Here is a 23,009-nt window from a genome sequence, read left to right as displayed (position 1 = left end):
AAGAGCTCAACTTTGATTTCAAACTTGTCGGTGAGAAGCGGTTGTTTGATATCAGCTCGTTAGATGAATGCAGAGCCCAGGCATATGAGAATGCCAGGTTGTTCAAGGAAAAGGTTAAGAGATGGCACGACAAATGAATACAGAAATGAGAGTTCAATGTAGGTGATTATGTCCTGCTATACAATTCTCGTTTGAGATTCTTTGTAGGCAAGCTTCTCTCTAAATGGGAAGGTCCCTATGTTATCGAGGTAGTATATCGTTCCGGTGCCATCAAAATCAATAACACGGAAGGAAATTTTCCTAGAGTGGTAAATGGGCAAAGAATCAAGCATTACATCTATGGTACTCCCATAAATGTTGAGACCAATATCATCAATGTCATAACTCTAGAGGAGTACATAAGGGATGTTTATCAGCCTGTTTCAGACCCTGAAAATGAAGAGGTATCTGTTTCGGTGAGAAATTGGACTCTGATGCTTTTCCAATAGGAAATTTCTTCCGTTATCGAATTTTTGGAAAATTCGAAAAATAAAAAGCAGTCCGGAGAGCGAACGAGGCGGCCACAAGCCCTGCCACCGCCCCCTACCCCCTGGTGGCGCAGGGCAAGCTTGTGGGCACCTCGTGTGCCTCCCGGACTCCGTTTTCTTGCGGAGCACTCCTTCTGGTCCAGAAAAAATCAATATATACTCGCCCGAAGGTTTTGATCTCTGTATCGCGCAGTTTTCCTCTGTTTACGTTTCGAGCTTGTTTTCTGTCGCGGATTTAGAGCAAAGATGTCTCAGTAATCTGTTGGGGAGAATGATCTTCGCCAAGTTCATGAGGAAGTAGAAGCTGATCTGAAAAGAGTAGAAGTCAAGGAAGCCAGGGACCAAGCTAAGGAGAAACCCAAGCTAGGGAGGAAGTTCAACCTATGTTCAACATTGAAGATGTTGAAGGAGTAGATTTTCTCCAACCCTTCCTCCATGTGTTGTCTCCATCCTTGATTGAACTCTTGAGGTTTTGCGAAACAACTCGTGCTCGCAATATTTCTTTTTCTCGTGAAGTTGTTTTGCTGGAAAACCATGTCACAGATCTCAAAGGTATAAATCAAAGATTGATAGCTCTCTTGGAATCAAAGGCGACAACCACACCACCATCACCACCAAAGGAAGACAACTAAGCATTGGTATGGGCAATCCCCTTGGCTTCTGCCAAGCTTGGGGGACTTGCCCTGGTATCGTATCACCTTTATATCTTTTGCTTTTACCTTTGTTTTAGTTCTTTCCTTTTCAGATTTTATTTCTTCTCTTAGAGGAATAATTCTTTAGTTTTTAGTTTGAGTCTTTTGCTTTTGTTTCTCCCCCGATGTATTCGAGCTCACGAGCTATATAATAAAGAGTGTCTTAGCCAAGGGCTTTGCTTTGGGCCATGATCAAAAGTATGAAAATAACGATAGCATGAAAGATCATGAGACGATCTTATGGAAAGTGATACTTCACTTATGACACGTATGATGATTGAAACTTGTTGAGAATAAATCAACATAGACCTCAGTCATTGTTCCAATTAACAAGAAGTAATAAGGAAAGAGAGGTTCACATATAGATATATCATCTTAGACACTTTTTACAATTGTGAGCACTCGCCAAACTATTACATGCTTAGGAGTAGATGTTGGACAAGGAAGACAACATAATGAATTGTGTTTGCTTGGTTCCAAACAATGTTATATGATTACAGATCCCTTAGCATGTGATGATTGCTTTCACCTCTTATTAGCCAAAACTCCCGCACCAAGTAGAGATACTACTTGTGCATCCATAAACCTCCAACTCAGTTTTGCCATGAGAGTCCACCATACCTACCTATGGATTGAATAAGACCCTTCAAGTAAGTTGTCATCGGTGCAAGCAATAAAAATTGCTCTCTAATATGTATGATCTATTAGTGTGTGGAAACTAAGCTTTGTACGAACCTGTGATGAGGAAGACATAAAAGCGACAGACTGCATAATAAAGTTCTTTATCACAGGAGGCAATATAAAGTGACGTTCCTCCGCACTAAGAGGACACGCATTCAAACCTCAAAAGCGCATGACAACCTCTGCTTCCCTCTGCGAAGGGCCTATCTTGTACCTTTACTTTTTGCCCTTGTAAGAGTCATGGTGATCTTCACCAATTCCCTATTTTTGCCTTTGTCTTGGCTACCGTCACATGCTTGGGAAAGATCTATATTCACATATCAACTTGGAGTTGAGTATTCATGCTTTATTATTGTTGACTTTACCCTTGAGGTAAGTCGTTGGGAGGCAAAACTATAAGCCCCTGTCTTCCTCTGTGTCCAGCTGAAACTTCGACACCATGAGTACCACGTGAGTTGTAACAATTGTGGAAAACAAAAGAGATGATTGAGTATGTGGATTTGCCTTACAAGCTCTTATTTGACTCTTTCTGATGTTGTGATAAATTGCAATTGCTTCAATGACTATGGATTATTGTTGGTTACTTCTCGGTAAGGTTCTTGCTTCATGCTTTGCTTTGTGAAGGAATTGTTACTTTCCCATAAGAATCTTTATGATATATTGTTGTTCTATGTGTGATCATGATGCCCTCATGTCCGTATTATGTTTTATCGACCTTCGTCCCTCAACATGTGGACATGTTTATGGAACTTGGTTTTCGCTTGAGGACAAGCGAGGTCTAAGCTTGGGGGAGTTGATACGTCCAATTTGCATCATGCTTTCATGTTGATTTTTATTGCTTTTGGGGCTGTTATATAACTTGTGGTACCATATTTATGCCTTTTCTCTCTTATTTTGCAAGGTTTATTTGAAGAGGGAGAATTCAGGCAGCTGGAATTCTGGACTGGAAAAGGAGCAAATCTTAGTCCACTATTCTGCACATCTCCAAATGCCGTGAAAAGTTACGTGGATTTTTTTGGGATTATATAAAAAATACTGGGTGAAAGAATTACCGGAGGGGGGCTGCCAGGGCACCACAAGTCGTGCCACCGCCACCCCCCCCCCCCCCCGGTGGCGGAGTGGGGGCTTGTGGGCTCCCTGACGGCCCACTAGCCCCCCTCTTTTGCTATATGAAGGGTCTTGGTCCAGAAAAAATCAGACGGGAGCTTTTTCGTGGTTTCGCCGCCGCCACGAGGCGGAACTTGAGCAGATCCAATCTAGAGCTCCGACAGGACGATCCTGCCGGGGAAACTTCCCTCCCGGAGGGGGAAATCGTTGCCATCGTCATCACCAACACTCCTCTCGTCGGAGGGGAGGCATCTTCATCAACATCTTCATCATCACCATCTCCTCTCCAATCCCTAGTTCATCTCTTGTAACCAATCTTTGTCTCGCAACTCCGATTGGTAATTGTAAGGTTGCTAGTAGTGTTGATTACTCTTTGTAGTTGATGCTAGTTGGATTACTTGGTGGAAGAGTTTATGTTCAGATCCTTGATGTTGTTCATTACACCTCTGATCATGATTATGATTATGTTTTGTGAGTAGTTACTTTTGTTCCTGAGGACATGGGATAAGTCATGTTAATAATAGTCATGTGAATTTGATATTCATTCGGTATTTTGATATGATGTATGTTGCCTTTTGTTCTAGTGGTGTTATGTGAACTCGACTACATAACACTTCACCATACTTGGGCCTAGAGGAAGGCATTGGGAAGTAGTAAGTAGATGATGGGTTGCTCGAGTGACAGAAGCTTAAACCCCAGTATATGCGTTGCTTCGTGAGGGGCTGATTTGGATCCACTAGTTTAATGCTATGGTTAGACTTTGTCTTAATTCTTCTTTTGTAGTTGTGGATGCTTGCGAGAGAGGTTAATCATAAGTGGGATGCTTGTCCAAGTAAGGGCAGTACCCAAGCGCCGGTCCACCCACATATCAAACTATCAAAGTAACGAACACGAATCATATGAACATGATGAAACTAGCATGACAGAAATTCCCGTGTGTCCTCGGGAGCGTTTTTCCTCCTATAAGACTTTGTTCAGGCTTGTCCCTTGCTACAAAAGGGATTGGGCCACTTGCTGCACCGTTGCTACTACTTGTTACTTGTTACTTTTTGCTTGCTACGTTTCACCTCGCTACACAATCACTTGTTACCGCTACTTTCATTGCTTACAGTTATTACCTTGCTGAATTCCGTTTATCAGAGCCTTCTCCTCCTCGTTGGGTTCGACACTCTTACTTATCGAAAGTACTTCGATTGATCCCCTATACTTGTGGGTCATCAACCATCGTAGGCAGAAATTTATTGGGTACCCATATTGTTGATTCTTACGGAGCTGTAATAAATTTGGTAGGCTCACCCCCACTCATGGTTAATGGAACTACCTTAACTGTGGAACATGTGATGCGTAGGCTGGACGTCATTGAAAATAAAGTTGCTACGATCGAACTCATTGAGAATTTGGATAAAAAGATCCACAATCAAATCACTCAGTACAGATCCAAGGTGGGAATGGTTTTGAAAAAATTAAAGGAGAAGGAACCCACAGTTAACGAAAAACTAGGTCATGATTCCGCTAGGATTGGCAAACTAGAGGATGTTATAACCAACTTGGGTTCCGCTTTTGCCGTTGTGCAGAATACTCAAAATTTTGCCCACAATAAGGCCACCAAGTCTGTTTTTGACCCTAAAAATATTGGTGAATCATCTAGTAAGAAATATGAAAACCTTAAGATGATGAGTGATCATGCCGCTTATGGTTTGAGCACCAAAGACGACGATACGTGATTCTATCGCCTTATGCCTAGCTAAGGGCGTTAAACAATAGCGCTTGTTGGCAGGCAATCCAATGAATTTATCTTTTTATTTCTGTTTTGTTGTGTCCACACCATCATAATTATGTAACGAGTGTGTCCTTTGTATTTCTTTTTGTGTTTGAGCCAAGCAAAACCTTTATGACTAGTCTTGGTGATGGTTGTTTGATCCTGCTGGAAAAAGACAGAAACTTTTCGCTCACGAGATTATTTTCATTTTTGTTCAGAAAGAGATTTTGAGTTGATTCTTTTTGCTGATGGTTGATATGCCTTTTTCCCAGGCAGTCGTAATTGTTCAGAATTTGTGAGGTACCAGAAGTATACGAAGTATACACATTGCTACAGACTGGTCTGTTTTTGACAGATTCTGTTTTTTTATTGAGTTGGTTGCTTGTTTTGATGAAACTATGGATAGTATCTGGGGGTACTAGCCATGGAAAAGTGAGAATACAGTAATATAACACCAATATGGATAGAAATCAAATTTGCTACAGTACCTAAAGAGGTGGTAGTTTGTTTTCTTGTGCTAATGATATCACGAGTTTCTGTTTAAGTTTTGTGTTGTGAAGTTTTCAAGTTTTGGGTGATGTTCTCATGGACAAAGGGATAAAGAGTGGAAAGATCTTAAGCTTGGGGATGCCCAAGGCATCCCAAGCCAAATTCAAGGAAACCAAAAAGCCTAAGCTTGGGGATGCCCCGGGAAGGCATCCCCTCTTTCGTCTTCAATCCGTCGGTAACATTACTTGGAGCTATATTTTTATTCACCACATGATATGTGTTTTGCTTGGAGCGTCTTGTATTGTAGGAGTCTTTTCTTTTTTTTGTAAAAATCATCCTTGATGCACACCTTTTGGGAGAGACATGCACTCATCGTGAATTTGCTAGAATGCTCATTGTGCTTCACTTATATCTTTTGAGCTTGATAATTTTGCTCTATGTGCTTCACTTAGATCTTTTAGAGCACGGCGGTGCGTGACTTGGTACCTGGTTTGTGCTATGAAAGTAGTCCCAAAGGTGATAGGTACCCAAAGAGGATACAAAAACTTCCATCTTCATGTGCATTGAGTAGAAAGAGAAGTCTGATTCCTCTCAATTAGTTTTGAGATGTGGATTTGGTAATATTAAGAGTTATGTTAGTAGGGTGTTGTGGATCTAGAAATACTTGTGTTGAAGTTAGTGATTCCCGTAACATGCACGTATGGTCAACCGCTATGTTAGGAAGTCGGAGCATAATTAATCTATTGATTGTCATCCTTTGTGTTGCGTTCGGGATCGCACAATGGTTAACACCTACCAACCCTTCCCCTAGGAGTATGCGTTTAGCACTTTGTTTCGATTACTAATAAAAACTTTCGCAACAAGTATGTGAGTTCTTCATGACTAATGTGAGTCCATGGTATAGATGCACTTTCACCTTCCACCATTGCTAGCCTCTCTAGTACTGCGCAATTTTCGCCGGTGCACAAACTCACCATATGCCTTCCTCAAAACAGCCACCATACCTACCCACTATGGCATTTTCATAGCCATTCCGAGATATATTGCCATGCAACTCCCACCGTTCCGTCTCATGACTTGTGTCGTCACTCTCATATTGCCATTGCATGACCGTAAGATAGCTAGCGAGATGTTTCAACGGCATACGCCAAGCTAGATCGTTGCACATCGCGGTACACTGCCGGAGGCATTTCCTATAGAGTCATCATCGTTCTAAGCTTTGAGCTGTGAGTAAATAAAAGTATGATGATCATCATTATTAGAGAATGGTCCCATGTGAGGAAATAAATAAATAAATAAGAGGCCAAAGAGCCCAAATAAAAAAAGAGAAGATAAAAAAAGAGGCCAAAGAGCCCAAAAAAAGAGAGAGAAAAAGAGAGAAGGGACAATGCTACTACCTTTTTCCACACTTGTGCTTCATAATAGCACCATGTTCTTCTTGATTGAGAGCCTCTTGTTTTGTCACCACCATATGATAGTGGGAATTTTCATTATATAACTTGGCTTGTATATTCCAATGATGGGCTTCCTCAAAATTGCCCTAGGTCTTCGTGAGCAAGCAAGTTGGATGCACACCCACTAGTTCTCCTTTTGAGCTTTCACATACTTATAGCTCTAGTGCATCCTTTGTATGGCAATCCCTACTCATTCACATTGATATATATTAATGGGCATCTCCATAGCCCTTTAATACGTCGAGTCAATGTGACCATCTCATCCTTTTTGTCTCACAACCATCACCACACTCTATTCCACCTATAGTGCTATATCCATGGCTCACGCTCATGTATTGCGTGAGAGTTGAAAAAGGTTTGAGAAAGTAAGAGTGTGAAAACAATTACTTGGCCAATACCGGGGTTGTGCATGATTTAAGTTAGTTGTGTGAGGATGATGGAGCATAGCCAGACTATATGATTTTGTAGGGATAACTTTCTTTGGCCTTGTTATTTCGAAAGTTCATGATTACCCTGGTAGTTTGCTTGAAGTATTATTGTTTTCATGTCAATAGAAAACTATTGTTTTGAATCTTACGGATCTGAACATTCATGTCACATGAAAGAAGTTACAAAGGACAACTATGCTAGGTAGCATTCCACATCAAAAATTCAGTCTTTATCACTTCCCTACTCGAAGACGAGCAGGAGTTAAGCTTGGTAATGCTTGATACGTCTCCAACGTATCTATAATTTTTTATGGTTCCATGCTATTATCTTCTCAAAATTTGGATGTTTTGTATGCCTTTTATATCTTTTCTGGGACTAACTTATTAACTCAGTGCCAAGTGCTAGTTCCTGTTTTTTCCGTGTTTTTGACCCTTTTCAGAGGAGAATTTTAAACGGTAACCAAACGGAATAAAACTTCCGAAATGATTTTTTCCGGAATAGAAGATACGTGCCAGACTTGAGAACTAAGGCACGGGCCAGCAGGGGACCCCACAAGCCCCCTAGGCCCGGCCAGGGGGGGCCGCGCCTAGCATGCTTGTGGGCCCCCGTGGCTCGTCTTCCCTACCTCTTCCACCTATAAATTCAGAAAAATTCCAAAACTGCGAGAGAGATCCACGAAAATACTTTTCCACCGCCGCAAGCTTCTATCTCCGCAAGATCCCATCTTTTGGGTTCATACCGTGCGGTGACCTCACCTAGTGATAGAAGGGGTAGTGAGGCACGCATCGTGTTGTTGCCATCAAGGGTAAAAAGATGGGGTTTGCATCATTGGTTTGAGTTTATCCCTCTACATCATGTCATCTTGCTTAAAGTGTTACTCTGTTCGTCATGAACTCAATACACTAGATGCATGCTGGATAGCGGTCGATGTGTGGAGTAATAGTAGTAGATGCAGAAAGTATCGGTCTACTTGTCTCGGACGTGATGCCTATATGTATGATCATTGCCTTAGATATCGTCATGACTTTGCGCGGTTCTATCAATTGCTCGACAGTAATTTGTTCACCCACCGTATTATTTGCTATTTTGAGAGAAGCCTCTAGTGAACACTATGCCCCCCGGGACTACTTCACACTATATTTTGAGCCTTACAATTTTACTTTGTTGCACTTTCCGCCTTTAGATCTCACTTTGCAATCAATCTTGAAGGGATTGACAACCCCTTTATAGCGTTGGGTGCAAGCTCTTTCGTGTTTGGGCAGGTACTCTGGACTTGACGCGATTCTCCTACTGGATTGATACCTTGGTTCTCAAACTGAGGGAAATACTTACTACTCCTGTGTTGCATCGCCCTTTCCTCTTCAAGGGAAAAACCAACGCAATCTCAAGAGACGATAGACGGATTTCTGTCGCCATAGCACTCCTCTCTAGCACGCAGTACATGCCTAACATTTTCTCTGCTCTACTCGGCCTAATTGCCCCATGGGCCTGCATCCTGGCCCAAGTATAGTTGGTTTCTAGTCGTATGCACGCCATGGTGGCCTATTAGGGGGGCATTTTTTATTTTTTGCAAAATTATACTTTGATCATATCTTGAGGTTTACAAAATATTTTTAGTTGACTTTTTTCTATTATTTTAGTTTGCTATTAAAGATTTTAAAAAAACTTTATGATAATTCTTTTTAGTTGATTTTTTTATTCTTTTTAGTTTATGTTTTACTTCAATCTTTTTAGTTGATTCTTTTTAGTCCATTCTTTTTAACAACTAAATACTTTGATAATTATAGTTATTATTTTTTGATTCTTTTTAGTTCATTATTTTTAACAACTCAATACTTTGAAAATTTTAGTTAATGTTATTTTGATTCTTTTTAGTTCATTCTTTTTGCTATTAGTTCATTCTTTGAACTAAATGACCCTGAAATTGAAAAGCACAACAAATGAACTCTGAAAAGGTTGAAAGTTGGCATGGTATCATCATTTCACCCACATAACATGTGCTAAAAAGTTGAGAGAGTTACGGCAAAAACTGGATGCACTTCGTGTACAAAATCGACAATCTCTTTCGAAGTATCACGGTTTCGGACTAAAACTCATGTGTTACAAAGGGATTTCATTTCTTTGAACTTATTTCAACTCCAGACTTTTTTTGCGTTCAACATGCACCATTCAAAGCCACATCATCAATTTTCAACTCTTTTTGACTTCAATTGGTATTTTTCGTGCATTTATTGATTTTTTGAGCTAAATGACCCTGAAATTGAAAAACACTACATATGAATTTTGAAAAGGTTGAAAGTTGGCATGGTATCATAATTTCACCCACATAGCATGTGCTAAAAGGTTGAGAGGATTACAGTAAAAATTGGATGTACTTTGTGGACAAAACGGATAATCTCTTTCGAAGTATCACGGTTTCGGACGAAAACTCATGTATTACAAAGGGATTTCATTTTTTTGAACTTATTTCAACTCTAGACTTATTGTGCGTTCAACATGCACCATTCAAAGCCACATTATTAATTTTCAACCCTTTTTGACTTCAATTGGTATTTTTTGTGCATTTACTGATTTTTTGAGCTTAATGACCCTGAAATTGAAAAGCACTACAAATGAACTCTGAAAAGGTTGAAAGTTGGCATGATATCATCATTTCACCCACATACATTGTGCTAAAAAGTTGAGATGGTAATGGAAAAAACTGGATGCACTTCGTGTACAAAACGGACAATCTCTTTCAAAGTATCAGGGTTTCGGACGAAAACTCATCTCTTACAAAAGGTGTTTCAGTGATATTCTAGATCAAAGGCATCATCATACTATTTGTGGAGAGAAAGTCTTCACTTTTTCTTTGCTTGTGTCATTTGCTTATTGTGCTGTAACCATGGATAATCTTCATCGTTTATTTGGGTGCTTGGGTCAGCCTTGACTTTGAAGGGAGGAATTTCATGAAACTTTTCATAATCTTCAGACATGTCTGTCTTGCCCTCCAATCCCACGATGTCTCTTTTTCCTGAAAGAACTATGTGGCGCTTTGGCTCATTCTATGATCTATTCGCTTCCTTATCTTTTCTTTTTCTCAGTTTGGTAGACATGCCCTTCACATAGAAAACCTGCGCCACATCGTTGGCTAGGACGAATGGTTCGTCTGTGTACCCAAGATTGTTCAGATCCATTGTTGTCATTTCATACTGTGGGTCTACCTGTACCCCTAACAGATTGACCCATTTGCACTGAAACAAAGGACCTTGAAATAATATCCATAGTCAAGTTCCCATATGTCCACTATGTAAACTTAATATGTGTCCTTTCCCCTCTTGGTTGCTGCATCAAAGCGGACACCTTTGTTTTGGTTGGTGCTCTGTTGATCTTGGGCGAACGTGTAAAATGCATTCCCATTTATCTCGTACCGTTTGTAAGTCAATACAGTCGAAGATGGTTCCCTGGCCAACGAGTATAGCTCTTCAGAAACAGTGTTGTCACCCATGAGACGTTTTTGCAACCAAATGCCGAAAGTCCTGATGTGTTCATATGTAATCCACTCGTCACACTACTCCGGGTGTTTGGAGCGCAGAATATTCTTGTGTTCATCGACATACGGGGTCACCAAGGTAGAATTCTGTAGAACTGTGTAGTGTCCTTGAGACCAAGAATGCCCGTCCATACATATTATTGAGTACGCTCCTAGCGTGCCTTTTCCAGTCTGTCTCCCCTCATACTGCAATTGGGGGAGACCAATCTTCTTAAGGTCAGGGATGAAGTCAACACAAAACCCAATGACATACTCTGTTTGATGGCCCATGGAGATGCTTCCTTCTGGCCTAGCGCGGTTACGAACATATTTCTTTAAGACTTCCATGAACCTCTCAAAGGAGACCATGTTGTGTAGAAATACAAGGCCCAAAATGACAATCTCGTCGACTAGATGAACTAGGATGCGCGTCATGATATTGACGAAGGATGGTGGGAACACCAGCTCAAAACTAACAAGATATTGCACCAAATCACTCCTTACCTGGCAGGATTTCTGGATCGATCACCTTTTGAGAGATTGCATTGAGGAATGCACATAGCTTCACAATGGCTAATCGAACTTTTTCCCGTAGAAGCCCCCTTAATGCAACCGGAAGCAGTTGCGTCATAATCACGTGGCATTCATGAGACTTCAGGTTCTGGAACTTTTTTTCTGCCATATTTATTATTCCCTTTATATTCAACGAGAAGTTAGACGGGGCCTTCATACTGAGCAGGCATTCAAAGAAGATTTCCTTCTCTTCTTTGGTAAGAGCATAGCTAGCAGGACCTTTATACTGCTTTGGATGCATGTCGTCTTTTTCATGCACACGTTGATGTTCCTCCCATGCTTCCGGTGAATCTTTTGTCTTCCCATACACTCCCAAGAAGCCTAACAGGTTCACGCAAAGATTCTTCGTCACGTGCATGATGTCGATTGCAGAACAGGCCTCTAGGTCTTTCCAATAGGGTAGGTCCTAAAATATTGATTTCTTCTTCCACATGGGTGCGCGTCCCGCATCGTCAGTCGGAACAAATAGTCCGCCAGGACCCTTTCCAAAGATTACTTGTAAATCATTGACCATATCAAGTATGTGATCACCAGTACGGATGGCGGGCTTCTTCCGATGATCTGCCTCACCTTTGAAATGCGTTCCTTTATTTCGATATTGATGGTTGGTCGGAAGAAATAGACGATGATCCACGTACACATTCTTCCTGCATTTGTCCAAATATATACTGTCGGTGTCATCTAAACAATGTGTGCATGCGTGGTATCCCTTGTTTGTCTGTCCTGAAAGGTTACTCACAGCAGGTCAATAGTTGATGGTTACAAAGAGCAACGCATGTAGGTCAAATTCCTCCCGTTCGTTCTCATCCCACACATGTACACCTCTTCCATTCCATAACTATAAAATTTCATCAACTAATGGCCTTAGGTACACATCAATGTCATTGACGGGTTTCTTAGCGCCTTGGATGAGCACTTGCATCATAATGAACTTCCGCTTCATGCACAACCAAGGAGGAAGATTATACATGCATAGAGTCACATGCCATGTGCTATGCTTGCTGCTCTGCTCCCCAAAAGGATTAACGCCATTTGCACTTGAACAAAACCATATGTTCCTTGCGTCACCTATAAAGTTGATTCACTTTCTCTCGATCTTTATCCACTGCGACCCGTCAGCGGGTGCTCTCAACTTCTCGTCTTTCTTACGGTCTTTTATGTGTCACTGTATCAACACGGCATGCTTTTTTGTTTCTGAACAGACGTTCCAACCGTGGTATTATAGGAGCATACCACATCACCTTGGCAGGAACCCTCTTCCCGGTGCGATGGCCCTCAACATCACCAGGGTCATCTCTTCTGATCTTATATCGTAATGCACCGCATACCAGGCATGCGTTCAAATCCTCGTACGCACCGCGGTAGAGGATGTCGTCATTAGGGCATCCATGTATCTTCTGCACCTCCAATCCTAGAGGGCATAGTACCTTCTTTGCTTCGTACGTACTGTCGGGCAATTCGTTATCCTTTGGAAGCTTCTTCTTCATTATTTTCAGCAGCGAACTAAATACCTTGTCAGATACACCATTGTTTGCCTTCCATTGCAGCAATTTTAGTGTGGTGCTGAGCTTTGTGTTGTCATCTTTGCAATTTGGGTATAACCCTTTTTTGTGATCCTCTAACATGCGATCGAACTTCAAATTCTCCCTTTCACTTTCGCATTCTCTTTGTGCATCAACAATGACCCGGCGAAGATCATCATCGGGCACATCGTCTAGTTCCTCTTGATCTTCAGCTTCCCCCATTACAGCATCATCGTATTCATGGGGCGGGTAGTTGTCATCATCCTCTTCTTCTTCTTTGTCTTCCATCATAACCCTTTTTTCTCTGTGTTTGGTCCAAACATTATAGTGTGGCACAAAACCCTTCTCAAGCAGGTGGAATTGAAGGGTTTTAGAGTTGGAGAAAGCCTTCGTATTCCCACAGACAGTACATGGAGAATGCATAAAACCATTCTGCTTGTTTGCCTCAGCCGCTTCGAGAAAATTATGCATGCCCTTAATATACTCGGAGGTGCGTCGGTCACCGTACATCCATTGCCGGTTCATCTGTGCGCGTTATATAATAAAGTGTATTAAAAACCATTACATCATATCATGAATAGAGAGGTGAACAAATTAATTGAAATCCATCATCACATTAAAGCCAAAGTACATAGTGACCAAAATAAATACATAACGTTCATACATAGTTCTCATTAATGAACAACATATAGCTCTCTAGAGCATCTAATTAAAACATACATTGAAACTAAAAAATTAAAATGCAACAATAAATGCAATCATAACCGCAACTAATGTACCAATTGATCCAACTGCATAATGATACCAAGCCTCAGTATGAATGGCATATTTTCTAATCTTTCTAATCTTCAAGCGCATTGCATCCATCTTGATCTTGTGATCATCGATGACATCGGCAACATTCAACTTCAATTTCATCTTTTCCTCTTCAACTCTTTGTAATTTTTCTTTCAAGTAATTGTTTTATTTTTCAACCAAATTTAACTTATCGAAAAGAATTTCTATGTCGGTTGGAATTTCCGGTTCACATACCTCCTAGGTTAAAATATCTATGTCATGTTGGTCGGCATAATTGTCATAAACACTAAATAAAACAAATAGTTATAAAAGATAATATATACCACATCCGAATCATAGACAGGACGAAGGCCGACAGAGGCGGATACCAAAACCATCGCACTATATAATAACAAACAATAATAAAAGTAAGAAAATTACACAAGTATCCATCTAAATCATACAAGTAAGAACTTTTTCTTTTAGAAAGAAGATAAGAAGAAGAGGCTAACCATGGTGGTGCCAGTGCCGAGATGGGCGCGGGCGATCAACGGCGGTGAGGACGGGGACGGGACAAGACGGATCGCCAAACCTAGCCAAATCTTGAGGAAAATGGAGTTTGGACAAGGAGCTCCGAGAGGAGAAAGCTTAAATGTGGCTCGGGCATTTCATTGAACACCTCATGTGCATAGTAGGTGAGCTAGAGCACCACAAAGCTCTCCCAAGGCCGGCCAAAAAAACATAGCAGTGCACTGCTCTCCTCGCGGGCGGAGAGTATATATAGGCCAACCATTGGTCCCGGTTTGTGGTTGGAACCGGGACTGAAGGACAACATTTGGTCCCGGTTCCAGCCACAAACCGGAACCAATGGTTGTGGGCTAGGAGCGAGGACCATTGGTCCCGGTTCGTGTCTGGAACCGGGACCAAAGGGGTGAGACGAACCGGGACCAATGGCCCACGAGGCCCAGCCGACGCCCTGACTTCATGAACCGGGATCGATGCCCCCATGGGTCCCGGTTCGTGAGTGAACCGGGAGTAATGGGATTTCAGGAATGGACCGAAGCCCTATTTTCTACTAGTGAACGGAAACCAAAGAAGGAATGATTGATTGTGTACTTTAAATAAATTATGTAAATACTACTTATGTTCGGTACTAACATTTGTTATTTATGTGTGATAATGGTTTATGTGATCGACGTGCGTGATTTGTATGGATTTAGGAGTACGAATATAAGATATGTGGATGTGGAGAGGAAGCGAAATCTAAAAGGCCATCTGGATATGTCCGAGGATGTGTTCGGACGCGTTCATGAACAGATGTATAGTGGACCGAATTTGTCTAGTACAGCTATAGATGCTCTTAGCCGAGCACTGGAATTCAAGGACATGGGTGGCCACGGCATGACCTGCCCTGGTGGTGCGTGGAACATGGAACGTGCGTTGGCTCGTGAGTCGTGAATGCGTCGTGACCAAAACATGGAACGTACGATAATGCTTTGTGTGATCGACGTGCGTGATTTATCTGCACTAATAAAAGCACGAGAGGGCGGATCCAACTCACCATCTCAGTCGTTTAATCATGTAATCAACGGTTTAGAAACGTTGTTAATTAAACTAATCAGGTTTCGTTAGCGCTAATTGCCCACCCACGTCTAAAAAGGTCGTTAAGCCTCGATCCCTCGCTCGCACGCTCGCACCCGCTCCCCCCGCTAGGTCCGCTCGCCGCGCCTCCCCCGCTGGCTGCGGCCGCGCCACGCCGCTCGCCCCAGCTCCCCCCCCCCCCGCTCGCCCCGCTCGCCCTCGCCCCAGCTCCCCCCTACTCGCCTCGCTCGCCCTCGCCCCAGCTCCCCCCCCCCCCCGCTCGCCGCGCCGCCATCCCATCCCCATCCACCGCCGCCTTCCCCTCCCCTCCCCTCCCCCTCTGCCGCCTAACGCTTACCCCCGCCACCACCAACACCCGCTCGACGTCTTCTCCTTCGCCATGGGCCCCGAGCCCCACATTCCCCACGCCCAGATGGGCCCCTCCCCGCCCACCACCGCCTCACAGGACGACCTCGACAGGAAGAAGCGCGACCGCCCCCGCAAGTACAAGCCCGATGGCTCAGGGCTCATCCCCTCGTCCTCGCTGTCTCCCTGCACCGCCATCGTCCCCGTCACCCCCGGCTCCGGGGGCGGGCCCTCCTCCGAGAAGCGCCGCGGCCGGCCCCCCGGCTCCGGCAAGATGCAACAGCTCGCCTCCCTCGGTAATATAATTAATCCCCCACCCACATGGGAAGGGAAAAAACAGAGCATTTGCCTCCCCCGGTAATTAAACAAAGCTTGCTTCACCTGGCTTCCGGATTGACTCAAGGTTTTGTTCGTCGCCTTCTTCTTTCGCAGGGAAATCTTTCCTCGGCACCGTCGGCACCGGGTTCACTCCACATGTCATCATCATCCCATCAGGAGAGGTCCTTATCCCACACACATACATACATACCGGTGTGCTTGCCAACATGATTTGATTGATTGATTGATTGATTGTTGCTTCAATTAATATTAAGCCCAATGCAATTTCTTCTTTATGTGGTTAGATGTTGTGCACTTTTGCAAAAAAAAAAACACCGCCTTTCTAGCAAAACCCGCTAGATTTGGACTTGTGGATCGAAAGAAATGGATATTTCTAAAGTTTCCAAGAGAATTTGATTAATTCCTGCTTTAAGCCCAATGCAGTTGCTTCTTTATGTGGTTAGCTACTCTACGCTTTTGCACAAAACAGCATTGCCTTTCCAGCAAAACTCGCTAGATTCGGACTTGTGGATCGAAATATATGGAGATTTCTAAAGTTTCCACCGTTTCCGGCCTAAAAAACCGAAAATAGATGGAAATCTTTCTCATAAGGATGCATTCTTCTTTCTGCTAACACGGCAGATGTATGCCATGTGACAATAACACATACATCCAATTATAGTTTACATTCTGCTCACCTCGCTGCGCCGCGCGTCCCCCGCTCGCCGCGCCGTGTGCCCCCCCTCGGCCCCGCTCCCCCGCCGCTGGCCTGCTCGCGCCGCTCGGCCCCGCTCCCCCCGCTCGCCCCGCTCGCCGTGCCTACTCCTCCCCCCGCTCGCCGCGCCTCCTCCCGGCGCCCACCACAAAGGAAGGGACAGCGGTGACGGCGGTTCCACACCGGCCGGCGGCAAGGTGAGGTATGTCCTGCTCCATGTCCCCTATCCATTTCTCTTTCCCTCCCTTCCTTTCCCTTCTTCTCTGCAACGAATTTCAGAAAGTTCAGCGACATTCAGTAGACAGACGTCAAGGAATTTCAGAAACTACAGTTGAAGTGGTTGTGAAAACAAAAATATCACTCCACTAACCTTCAGATAACAGCAAAGAATTCATATCCATCCTCCACCACAGCGGAAGCTCTAGCTTACTTACATTCGTCAACATCTCGCACAATCCTACATGGGGATGTCAAGTCTGCCAACATTCTCTTGGATGATCAGCTGGACGCAAAGGTTGATGATTTCGGAGCATCAGCACTTAAGTCCATGGTGAAAGTGAGTTCATCGTGTTTGTCCATGGAACCCTTGGCTACCTTGACCCTGAGAGCTTTATCAGCCGCCGCCTCACCGACAAAAGTGATGTATACAGTTTTGTGGTGTTCTTTTGGAGTTGATGACACGAAAGAGAGCTATATATACTGACAACTTCAACGGAAAGGAATCATTGTCATATAGTTTTCCCTTGATGTTTCATCAGAAGACGCACCACATTATGCTGGACTCTGAAATTACAGATGATGCAGGCATGGCGGTCCTTGAGAACATTGCTGAACTTGCAGTTCACTGCCTTAGCCAGAGGGGAGATGACAGGCCAACAATGAAGGAAGTTGCAGAGAGCCTACAGATGATGAGGAGAATCCAATTGCTTGCCACTAGGGCTGATGAAAAGAGCCGTTTTGCACATAACGATGGAGGGTCATCTTCGGTTGTTGTCCCTTTGAACGAGACAACACACGGGACCGTCGATATGGCTGAACTGGTGGAATATGATGTTTCTACTTTTGTATGCACAACTAATTCTTCTGATCCCAAATCTTTGTCATTTAAAGTTGCTTTTGCACCACTGGCAGATGTCCATGTTGGTATTCTCACATTCAATGTAGCAGACTGCCCATTCTGCACAAAAATATGGAGGCTAACTTTGCATGCCCTGATATGAATTTCATGCCAAAAAAACTCAAAAAGAAATACCTTTCCAGAATTTCATGCCAAAGGAACTCCAGAATATTATTTTTTGCACCGATTTAGGCTTCAGTCTAAAAGATTTCGTCAGTTGCAGTCTAAAATATTATTTCTCGTTACTTATTGTTGTGTGTGTTCCTTTCAGGAATCGAACAAGGAACAACGACGCGGCGGTGCAGGACGGACGGAGGACTCTGAACAGCGGGAAGTGGCCCCCAAGATAGAGGTGAGCATTAGAGGGTGTGGTTGGCCCTAAATTTGCATGTTGGTTCGGTTATCTGATGCCCAATGGTTACATATGATGAGTTTAGTCTACATTATTCCTGTGCGTTTTGAATCCTCCACCGAAATAGAAAGACTAACCTGCCCGTACAGTCCCCACCCAAATGCAAGAAGTTTGTCATCTTTTGTAGACTGTCCAAGAGATGATCAACGTGGGTACAGAAACTGCAGCTGCTCTCAAAGCACAGGCAAGACGTTTTTTCGGATTCTCAGAAGCATCCTGTCATTGTATTATGCTGTCTAAGAGGGACACACCATACTAGAGCTAACTTTTCGCTATTTCTTACCAAACAGAGCAAATGAGCAGGGTTGTTAATGAGCTAGATTCCATTCATTTCTCCATGAAAAAGGCATCAAATTTGGTGAAAGAAATTGGTAGGCAGGTAAGTACCTCTCTAGAAATCCTTTCATTTTCGCTGTCAACTCAACTGTTATTTATTTCCCCTTACTTTAAATGATGCAGGTTGCAACTCACCGCTGCATCATGGCATTGCTTTTTCTCATTGTCGCTCGAGTCATAGCTGTAATAATTGTTAAGGTGAGTGCTTACCTTCTTGAGCGGCCTACTTAGTCACATCACTTTGTGTATTGCAAAATATGTTCGAGACTATACATAACTCGATTTGGCTACTTCCTTTGCCTATTGGCCTTTCGGTTTGATGTGAGATTTACAGAAGTTGGTGTGAATGCACTCTTCCTCAAGCAATACTTTATTGTTAGTTGTTCATGGTTATCTGCTGTTTGGTGGCGTCGATTAGATGCTTCCACACCACTTCACTAAATGTAAAGGCCACATGGCTAGAAGTTAGAGAGTAGGTAATCATTAATTTGCTGCTTTACCCATTAATTGGGTAAATTTCCCATATCATATCTTCCATGACCGTTCTTTGTGGACCAAAATACTTCCGTACGGTAGTTCACTGTTCACTAGATGTAGACACCGCAAGGATAGATGACAGGATGGCACAATCAGACAACTATTTGTGCATCCATATTTACGTGTTTCCGGAGCGATAAGTGTTGCACTGCCTTAATGGGGAGTGCATCGAACATTGGCGGCTATGAAAAAGAAAACTGAGAAGTAACTTGTGTTGCATTAATAGGGCTTTTATCTCACCACATTCCAGTTTTGCAGTGCCCTTATAATGACGAGTGTTTCATTGCAGATTGTGAACCCGCACAACAAGGACATTCCCGACATCCCCGGGCTCGCTCCACCGGTCAGCAGAAGGTATTGTCCACCGTAGAGGGCAAGTGAGTATCCACACAACACAAGTGTAAAATTCCCGATGAGGCGCCCTTGCGCGGTCGCTTGGAAGTTCCTTGCATCATGTCGCACACCCTGTTGTAAACTTGTAATGTTGTATGAAGTATCAATGATAATATCTCTTGCTTATTTGCTTGCAGAGTAACCTATGATCAATTTGATATCGGTAGTGCATACATGATATAAACAAATATGGTTCTAGCTTTCGGCCTTATTGCTGTTGTTTCTATTAGTGTTGAAGTGCAAAATTCCTGCCTAAGTCATTTATATGAGTGTGACTTGAGGCGTTAGGTAGTTATGAAGGTGGCAATAACATCTACTCAATAATCAATTGTAATGCATGTGTCACTCCTGAATTAGTAGACAAGCATAATGTGGGATTGAATAATCCTTGTCGGTTCCGACTTCTGTTACATTTACATGTTTTATTTATGCAGTATTGAAATGATTAGGTGAGAATAAATGGAGGCAAAATTTACTGTTTTTGGTTTGGGCCATTGCTTGAACTGAACCTTCAGGAGTGCCATGTAAGCTAGGCTGACTTGACATTAGAATGATCGGTGATTTCAGACTCGCACTTTGACATGCACTCTCACATGTCATGCATTTTGACGTGTGTTTAAGAAAAAACTTGCATTTTATTTTTCTCATTTTTTGTGGAAAACTTCAAAAATCAATGGCATAATGATGGATTGGTTTTGAAATTTGCGAGATAGTGCTCCATATATGACAAGGTTAAAGGAAAGCACTGCTAGGATTTTTAAATTGGGATGTCGCTTTGACTGTTCTGTCGTGTACTACTTATTATTTAAACAATACACTCCCAAATCTCGAATTTGGGGGTACATCTCCTCACACGCAAGTGGAAGAAATTCCTCGCCCTCAAGTCCAACTAATTCAGGACATTCCTATGTCTAATCTAAATAACTAAAATAAATATTGTTTATGCCTAATCTTATGTTCAATGCTACCAGGCGATTCCTGGAGTGCCTAAAATCAAAGATAAGTACAACCATGCAAGGTGGATGCTTGAGGTTAGTTCAGTTGCTGCAGAAGTACGCATGAGTATGATTCTTATCAGTTTTCTTTTTGAGAATGGTTAAGCTCATTTCATATGCATCATGATATTTGTCAGCCATTATTATTTTTCCAATATTGTTCATTATCGCTTGCGTGGCCCGTCCTGTTGTCTCTCCCACTCTGTGTCTGCCCAGCGGTCGCACTAGGCCAAGACGAGGACGAAACCCCGGCCAACGTAGGAACGGGAGCAACAGTATGTTCAACACGGATCCATGATACTAGACTGATGCTTCCTCTATTCAATCAGTATTTTTTAGTTCAACGAATTTTCAAGGAGCCATTTGCATTCTCAACTGTAATACATGGGAGATGGGTTTTTTAGTTCACCTGATCGAAAGATAAATGCAGTAATTTTCAGACTACATGATACATGTTGTTGCAGAAGATATAAGGAAGAAGTAATTGTACTTAAATTCAGATATCTTACATCTTTGTCGCCCCCATCTCCATCGTTCTCGACACCCACTATAATGGAATCGGTGATCCCCATGAGGCCCCAAGGTTCCCCCATGTTGCTCCAAAAAACTCAAAATTTTCCTGCTGCACTGACCGTTCTCGCCTTCTTAGGGGTCCCTCATGTTAATACAATGCATCTTTTTAGGCTTATTTTTATTAGGCTTAAGTTTCTAATTTCTAGGGTAACTCGTTACTTGTGTATGCTAGATATCCATTGTTTTCATTCCATATTAACTGATTGACAACCTAATGAATGAGGAAATTCATTTGATTACACGTGCGTTGCACGTGCACTGTTACTAGTATGGATTTAAGAGTACGAATATAAGATATGTGGATGTGGAGAGGAAGTGAAATCTAAAGGACCATCTAGATACGTTTGCGGACGCGTACATGAACGAAGCGTATAGGAGACCGAATTTGTCTAGTCCAGCTATAGATGCTCTTAGCCGAGCACTGGAATTCAGGGACATGGGTGGCCAGGGCATGACCTGCCGTGGTGGTGCGTGGAACATGGAACGTGCGTTGGCTCGTGAATGCGTTGCCTATGGCAAGGCAAGTTGCTACGGGAAGGGAACCATCGGAATGAGTAGCCTAGTTCGGCATTCAACCATCTGCATGCGTACGCGGTACAATGCGCGGACGCCCCACCATGTGTTGGGTTTACACTTGGCGATCCGCACATGTACAAAACCGTACTTGCGAATTGCGATACGCGCTGTGGTCACTCGCCGAGTCACTGTTGAGTGGCTGGTTTAACTGGTTGGGATCACATGCACCGCTGGCCAGGCCGGGACGGAGGGGACCTGCAAATTAAGGCGGCGGTGCAAGAGGACGACGCTGCGTCTACGGGATAGCCCAGCTAGCGCACCGCTAGCGAATCCAATCTTCACGCAACGCAAGCCACGTCCGACGATCATTCGGAAGACGGGGTAACGACCGGCTGCTAATCATTCAGAAGATCGAACACGCGCACACAGTGCACGTTGCTCTCTTCCAATTAACACCTCCAAAGTTTGGGGTGGGGAAGGGAATAAGCTAGCGGGTAGCGGCGGCACCGAACGAGGCACGAATGAATGGGTGCCGCCGGATTCGGCCTCCGTGCGTACGTACGTAGTACGCTCATGGGGGCATGGCTAATCCGGTGAGTAATCAGGCACCGAATCCGGACCAGCACCAGCCAACGCTCGCATTCGCGTACTATGCGTGGTAGCTCAGGCAGGCAGGCAGTGCAGCGACCGATGGAGCCGGCACCGGCACGCAGGGAGTTGGAACCGGACCAGCATTACACGTCACCTCACCTCTTGCACGGGCAGTTCAGTTTGCCTCTAGGTCCCAGCTCGCGGCACGTCAACGCCTAGTGCCTACGTCCCAGCTCGTGGCTCTTCCAGTCTCCTCGTGCAAATTGACGAAGGCAGTTTTGGAAGAGTGATGCACGAGAGATCTGTACAGGTGATAAGTAGTAGTAGAAAGGAAATTAGCAGGCTTTGTGCGTTGCCACTAGCTCCATTCCCTTCAAGGAAATGTGTGGGTGGTACGGCGACGATCATACATGAAGGGTCGACTTTAACGCGCGTTTCACGAGATTTTTCACCCGTTCCCTCTAGACCTGGCAGGTTTGGATGCATGCATGATCGATGATCAATGAACCCCTGTAGAGGAAAGGGAAAAGGAAAAAAGGAAAAGACTGTAGTAGTACTAATAGGCAGCTGGGATCATAACTAACCTGCAGCTTGTGGTTTAGCTATCAACAGTCTTTTCTCATGCATGGCGGCTGGCCGCACCAGATCGGTTTGCATCGCTTTCCCTCTCTTCTTTTCTCATGCATCGCTCGCATGGCGGCTGGCCGCACTCAACTTGCAGCAGCGAGAGGCGATAGAGCCTCTTTCCTCTCCCATTACTTTTGCGTTTGAGTTATCAGTTTTCACGGGCTCCCCGGCCGCATGGGTCTGGTCAGAGCATCTACAGTACAACATAACTTGTAAATCTGTCCCCTTAAACGTCGGTACATATATTTGACATGTCCACGAAACACTGAACCGGGCACATCTTAAAAACTGATTACTACTCCCTCTGTTTCTAAATATAAGTTTTTTTAAAAGATTTTACTAAAAGTCTACATACGAAGCAAAATGAGTGAATCTACACTTTAAAGTATGTCTATATACATCCATATGTA

At 43.5% G+C, this 23,009-nt stretch overlaps 1 protein-coding gene across 1 annotated transcript; it reads left to right on the top strand.

Moving 5' to 3' along the window:
* Nucleotides 1-18,323: 18,323 nt before the first annotated feature.
* Nucleotides 18,324-19,667, top strand: LOC123430454 (novel plant SNARE 11-like). The gene is made up of 3 exons (XM_045114326.1): nt 18,324-18,410; nt 18,491-18,565; nt 19,194-19,667. Exons 1-3 carry the CDS (start codon nt 18,327-18,329, stop codon nt 19,272-19,274), a joined length of 240 nt encoding a protein of 79 aa, XP_044970261.1. The 5' UTR covers nt 18,324-18,326; the 3' UTR covers nt 19,275-19,667.
* Nucleotides 19,668-23,009: the final 3,342 nt, after the last annotated feature.

This window comes from Hordeum vulgare, chromosome 2H (assembly GCF_904849725.1).
Source record: "Hordeum vulgare subsp. vulgare chromosome 2H, MorexV3_pseudomolecules_assembly, whole genome shotgun sequence".
NCBI classification, from domain to species: Eukaryota; Viridiplantae; Streptophyta; class Magnoliopsida; order Poales; family Poaceae; genus Hordeum; species Hordeum vulgare.
The sequence above is the reverse complement of the archived record's forward strand: the minus strand, read 5'-3'. Positions and strand labels throughout refer to the sequence as shown.